This window comes from Muntiacus reevesi, chromosome 1 (genome assembly GCF_963930625.1).
Source record: "Muntiacus reevesi chromosome 1, mMunRee1.1, whole genome shotgun sequence".
NCBI classification, from domain to species: Eukaryota; Metazoa; Chordata; class Mammalia; order Artiodactyla; family Cervidae; genus Muntiacus; species Muntiacus reevesi.
Genome location: NC_089249.1, coordinates 7,418,709 through 7,425,365, shown reverse-complemented (window position 1 = coordinate 7,425,365; position 6,657 = coordinate 7,418,709). Strand labels below are relative to the sequence as shown.

Sequence of the window (6,657 nt, the reverse complement as noted above, 5' to 3'; positions counted from 1 at the left end):
GACAATTAACCTTCCTGTTTTTTTAAAAAATTTTTTATTTATTTTATAGTGGGTCAATAATATAAAAATATTACATACAGCACAGAAAAGGATTAAAGAAAGTTAATGATATAAACCACAGAACAAAATAAACCACACCTCATTTGGGAGAAGAAAAAATGGACTAATACTGTAATACTTAGTATAATATGAAATTTTCACTGATTACTAAGCTGAATTATAGTGACTGAAACATTATAGTATACATTTTATGCTGTTAATTAATGAGATAATCAGCAGATACACAGTTCTGGTTGAGTCTTATAAACCCTTAAAAGTTTTCATAGGTAAAATTAACTACAAAATATCAATCAGAGTAGTGATCAGTTAGTAGTATAAAAGAGTAATGCAATAGATATAATGTGATCTGTGCAATTCAAAATCTGAAAATTTTCTTATCAAATGTACAAGTAATAAATAATAGTTATACTTGACTTAACCAAGTTAACAAAATAATTACTAACCAACTTTGTGTTTTATTAGTCAATTGCTTAGAAACACAAAACACCAATTAAACTTACTTTCTCCATAAAAATAAAAGGTATATCAAACTCTTTAATCATCAAACATCCAAAAAAATTTGGAAGGCAACTGTCAACCAAAAATATTATGTTTAGAAAGGATGATTAAAAAACATACATAACCTATTTTTTTGCACAATTTTTTCATGAAAAAGGGCACTTAGTGTATAGCTAAAGTTTCCATAAAATAAAGATTCTGTTGGCTTTCCTCTTAGGCAGATGACATAGTGTACAGTTTTTAATACAAAAATATAAATATATTTGACAGAAAAGATGAAATAGTGATATAAAATCCCATCACCCTTTTACTGAAAAAAATTTTTTCTCCCAGAGGTTATGAAAACAATACTGATTTCATGTAGTTCTGTGTTGTCAGAACCTTCCCCAAATTACAAAACATCAAAGTATTCACTGAAATTTCAAAAGTGTGCCCGCAGTCTTTTGTTTTCTTCTCGTAGTCTTTCAATTTCTGCCACTAAACCTTCATTCACTGAGTATCTTTCCAACAAAGAATGCATTTCATTCTAGAAAAGGGGGAAAGAATTTTTTTTTCAAATTACTGGCATTTCACATTTATTTGACATTGTTTTACACATTTTTAGCTATCATTTTTCTCATGTTCAATTAACTGAGTAATTTTTTTCTCAATTTAACCACTCTTACTACTTTGCTAATATAAATGAAAGAGCACTGGTAAAATTTACATATTTGGAAAGCTTACATTTGCACATGTGGAAAGGTTTTTGCTTACTTACTGCCAAAAAAAAAAAAAAAAACCAGCTGTGAAAAAGTAGCCTTAACTATCACAGGTTATAAAGAAGGGTGACTAGTTAAAATCTATTTTATTTACTAAATTTCTAAAACACTCTTTATTTCTTATCAATTAGATATAACTAAGTAAGAATACATCACCCTTTCATGGACTTTTTAGATCCAAAGCTATGCTCACTTACAATAAAACATGTCAATACATACCAATTGCATATGAAACTGTTTAATCATCTCCACTTGCAAATTCACAATGTCCCTATGGCATGCTTCTCTAGGGGAGAACATATAATGTTTATTAGAATTAGAACAGTTTTACCAATTCTAGAATCACTCAAGAAAATGACTATACTCTTATTATTTCACATTACTGTTAACAGTTATTATAATAATAGTAAAGATACTGCTGCACCTAGTATTTATTTACTATGTGCTAGTCTCTGTGTCTCGTACTTCAGATGTAAGAACTTATTTACTCTTCACAACGAGGTAGAATTACCACCTCTATTTTACCCATGTAACTCAGTCACAGAGAAGTTATAACTCAACCAAAGTCACACAACTAGTACATGTTACAGCTAGGATATAAACCCAGCTGTCTACCTCTGGAACTCTCATTACACTACATTCCTTAATACAGAAATCATCATTAAGGAAAGACACAGGTTTATATTACAGTGAAATACAGATAATGCTCTAGGTTACAATGTTTTAACTATTATCAACATTTAAGCTATTAAAAAAAAAAAAAAAAAAACTTCCAGCAGAATGCAAAGATCCTAATTATAACAGAGGTTTACTCAAGAAAATGCAATTAAGTCATGCCTGCAAAACCATAAGAGTGGGAATTCCCAGGTGGCCCAGTAGTTAGGGCTCTGGGCTTTCACTTCCATGGCTAGGGTTCAATCCCTGGTTGGGGAACTAAGATCCCACAAGCCACACAGCATGGCCAAAAAGAAAGAGAAGACATAAAAGTTATGAAATGTAATAATAAAAGGAATATCTGTGTGTCACTGCCACAGAAATTATGGGCTAGAACATAATGAAAATCACAGACGCTTCCTGTGGTGCTGCTCACTTAACTCCTGAGAGAAGTCCAAGAAAGAAGTCACTACTCCCTGGAATTTGTTTGAGCAAAGAAATGCTTTTTTAAATATATATATATATGTATTTATATATTTTTGCATAACATAGACTCTGTAGTCAATGTATTTTTGTTATGCTTGCTTTTGAGCATTACAAAAAGGGTACCATATCCTATGTAGTCCTGAGTAGTGTACAGTTAAAAATAACCCAGTATCATGTTTTCAAGGTCATATTCTATTTATAATTCATTGATCTGTACTAGTGTACATTCTTCTGTCAAATTGAGCTGTTTTTAAGTGATTATTAAAATGTTGTTATAAACAATAATGTATATGTCTTCCAACCCACATGTGCCAATTTCTGTAGATAATATATCCAAGATAAGCTGAGTCACAGATATGATGGAAAGATACACTGTTCAGGCTTACAAAATAATACAAATTATTTTCCACAGTGGTGGTATTAATGGACATGCTCATCATCAGAATAAAAAGAGTTCCTCTAGCTCTACATCCACACCAAGACTTGGTGTTGCCAGACTTTACAACTGTGTTTCCATTTACTGGGTATGAAATGGTAACCAATTGCAGTTTCAGTTCTCTGGTTAATTTGCAGGGTTGAGCAACTTTCCCTATGTTCATATACTATTCTTCAGTGAAATGCTTGTCTATGTCTTTAAACTGTTGTTCTATTGAATGTCTTTTTAAAAGAAATTATTCATAACAGTTCTTTACATAATCTGATCCTCTATTGGCTATATGAGTACTGCAGATATCTTTTGTCTTTTCATTTTATTAATGGTGTCCTGGATGAATACTTCCTATGACATTCTCAAATTTACTAACCTACTATTAATGTAAATTTACCAATCTATTTTTATAGGTAGTGTACCCTCTTATAATTAAGTAACTTTCTAAACCCGAAGTCATATATAAATTCTCCTACAATGCCTAAACTTTTTCCATTTCCATTTAAACTTTTACTCTGTATGGAGTACAGAGTACTCCATTTTTTTTTTTTTTTTTTTTTTTGAGATTTAAGCATCCATTTTCTTTTTTTTTTTCTCTCTCTCTTTTTTTTTTTAATTAGTTGGAGGCTAATTACTTCACAACATTTCAGTGGGTTTTGTCATGGAACTGATGTTTTAAATAGCATGGAACAGGGATCTATACATTTCCTCTGTGATATATCACATTTCCACATATACATAGGCTTCTTTGGGATACATTTGATTCCTTTGCAAAATCTGTGCACTCTGCTAATGCTACACTATTTTAATTACAGCTTATCTATCTGACAAACTAGTTCCCTTCAACCTTATTCTTTTCTGGTGCCTTGGTTATTCTCAGATCTTCCTTTTTCATATACATTTTGGAATTATAGCATCACCTTCTTCCAAAAAATCCAGTTGGGATTTGACTGGAATTGCGTTCAGCCTTGTAGACCAGTTTAAAAGAACTGACAGCTCACAACATCTTCCCATGTTTGTTAGTGCTTTCTAACACATTTTTAAATGCTCTTCTACACAGATCTTTACCATCCTTAGATTTATTCCCAAGTATCTTATTCTTTCTATTGAAACAATGACAAGTACTTTTTAAAAAGTTTCTCTCCTGTTTTTAGTTAGGACAAATGCTGTATTAAAAGCACAAAGAAACAGAAACAAGAAGTGAAGGCGTCACAGAACCACTAAGGCAGCCAGGACCGGTAGCGCTGCTGCTAAGTCAGTTCAGTCGTGTCCGACTCTGCGCTACTGTAAACAAGGGGATCTACTAGGTAAGCTCCGCACGTACGTCTGCTCACCTCTGGGGGTGAGCTGATTCCACAGCATGGGGAGGACAGACTGGGAGGAAAGCAGTGGCCCAGAGTCTGAGACAGTCTCACTGGGCTGGGGAGTATTAGAATCCAGAGCTCCCAGGGCAGTCAGAGCTGCAAGGTTTCTGGGAAGGGGGTACCAACAGAAAGTAAACCTGAAACTGTGCAATTTCCCCCTCAAGACATCTTTGACTCCTAAGTTGGGCCTGCACTGAGGTTAGATGGCAGGAAACCAAACATAAACTGGCCGCTAAAGAGGAGAAAAGGATTTGGGAGGCCTTGTGATGCTTTAGAATTGGAGGTTAAAGTTCAGGACCCACCAAGATTAAAAACCAGAAACAAACTGAAAATCCAGGAAGTGATTTGCTTGCCAGAGGAAACATAAATCTTAAAAGACAAGAGAAGTAAACCTGCAGACTTCTGCCTAGGATGCAAGCTCTCCAACTCTAATAATGAGCACAAGCCAGATAACCTATAAAATCATACGTTCAAAAACAAATTCAACTTTGAGAGTACAAAGAAATCTAAGTGAATTTAAATCCAGAAAATGGTGAGTCCCTCCAGAAGAAGAGAGACCCACAATTGTTTTCATCCTTGACAATAGCAGTGAGGTAAGAAAGCTGCCACTGACAGGGTAAGGAGAACTAGATGAAACTTGATTTTTAAAGGCCAAGTGAAGACTGCCGCGAGTTTAGAATCCCAAGGAATCCCAGCCAAATATAAAGTCTCCATTCACTCAACAACTTTTCACCACAGGCCTTCACTGAATGCTCTGTACAAATTAGGGGCAAAGCAGGAGGGCTGAAACAGCGCGCCCCTGGGGCACAGGTGCCCAGAGCCTGGTGAAGACTTAGGGCAGCAGAGGGGAAGTGAGTGATCCCCCTGAAGCACGAAGGCCCTCGCGGAAAAGGCAGCCTCCTGGCTGAGGGTGAGCAGCTAGCAGAGAGCCCCATCTGCACCTTGTTCTAAGGTCTGGCTGGCAAGACCTACTAAAGGCTGAAGTAAGAGCAGCTGAATTTACAGAAATCCTCTGAGTCATTCCAGGCCCTCACTGGGTTTCTAAGCAGAGGCTGCCTATGGGTGATGGAGGGGAAGAAGAGTGGACAGGGGCCCCTAGCCGCCCTCGCTCCCTAGGTACAGGCACACAACGCAAGCTGACAGCTGAAGGCAGGACAGTGATTTCTTTCTAAATTTGCCCCAGCATAACTGCTCCCTTTCTGTGTTTTCAACACTGCTTTGTTCCACATTCTCTTATCCAGATATTAGCTGGATCCAGACAATTCTGCTATTTTTTTCCCCACAGACACATTCCTGAAATAGCTCATATTTTTAAAAACTATGTATGGAAAATAATAGGACCAGATTTTTTAAAATGTGGCATGTGCATAAACGGAATATTATTCAGCCGTAAAACAGAAAGAAGTTGTGACATGGGGCAACACAGATGAACCTGGAGGACACGATGCTAAGTGAGATAAGTCAGACACAGAGACACAAAGACTGCATAGTCCATGTGCACGAGAAGTCTAATAAAATAGTCACCAGATAGCTAAGAAAACTCATGGAAAAAAGGAACAGGATTGCGGGTGTTGGGGCTGGGGAGAAGGGGAAACAGGGAGATGCTAACTGATGAACAGAAAATTTCAGTTACACAAAATGAGTGAGTTCAAGAGGCCTGCTGTTCAACACACGTGTACAGTTAGCAATACCATTACACTATACACTTGAAATTCCAAGAGAGCAGATCTCATAGTAAGTATTCTTACCATAACACTGAGAAATTAAAAAAAAAAAAAAAAAGAACAGAACAGAATTGAAAGGAAAAGGACTCTGAAAGATCACTCAAAATCTATATAAACTTTGCAACCAGAGTGCTAACAATTAAATCCTAATAAAAACACTAGCACAGCTTAAATACTGAATAATCAAAGATTTTACCCTAAAAAAAAGTGAGGGTTACTGGATAAAAGGGGAAAGAAGAGAAAGGACTGGGGCTCTCAAGCATGAAGTCAAAAATAAAATGCCCAAAGATGGGGGGAAAAAATCATAAAATAAGCACTTCCTAACACACAGCACATAGCCTAACCAAATTACGAGGAAGGGAAGGGAAGAGAGACAGACGCAAATTGGTGGCTTGCAGCCTCCACCTGTGTTCGTGCTCTTTGTTTTGGCAGCTGTTACATGAACCAGCTAAACTTCCTCATCATACTGTCATCACTGCCCTATTTACAAATGAGTTACTTCACATCAAAGAAACACACACCATAGCAGGACACACTATACCTATCTCAATTAAACTATAAAGTCTTCGTGGGCCGATCACCTGTTTTTGTATCCTCAGTACCAATACATACGAGGCACATTATAAATGTCAAAATGATACCAGAAAAATGAACAATGCAATCAAAAAGTGGGCAAAAGAACTAAA

General features: G+C 36.1%; 1 protein-coding gene across 1 annotated transcript in view; it reads right to left on the bottom strand.

Moving 5' to 3' along the window:
- Positions 1 to 495: 495 nt before the first annotated feature.
- Positions 496 to 6,657, bottom strand: part of NEDD1 (NEDD1 gamma-tubulin ring complex targeting factor) — a 43,490-nt gene continuing 37,328 nt past the window's right edge. The window contains exons 14-15 of the mRNA XM_065937238.1: positions 1,536 to 1,602; positions 496 to 1,084 (exon numbers count right to left, since the gene is read on the bottom strand). Of these exons, the coding sequence (XP_065793310.1) occupies positions 980 to 1,084; positions 1,536 to 1,602 (172 nt within the window). The 3' untranslated portion in view covers positions 496 to 979. The remainder of the gene's footprint in view (positions 1,085 to 1,535; positions 1,603 to 6,657) is intronic.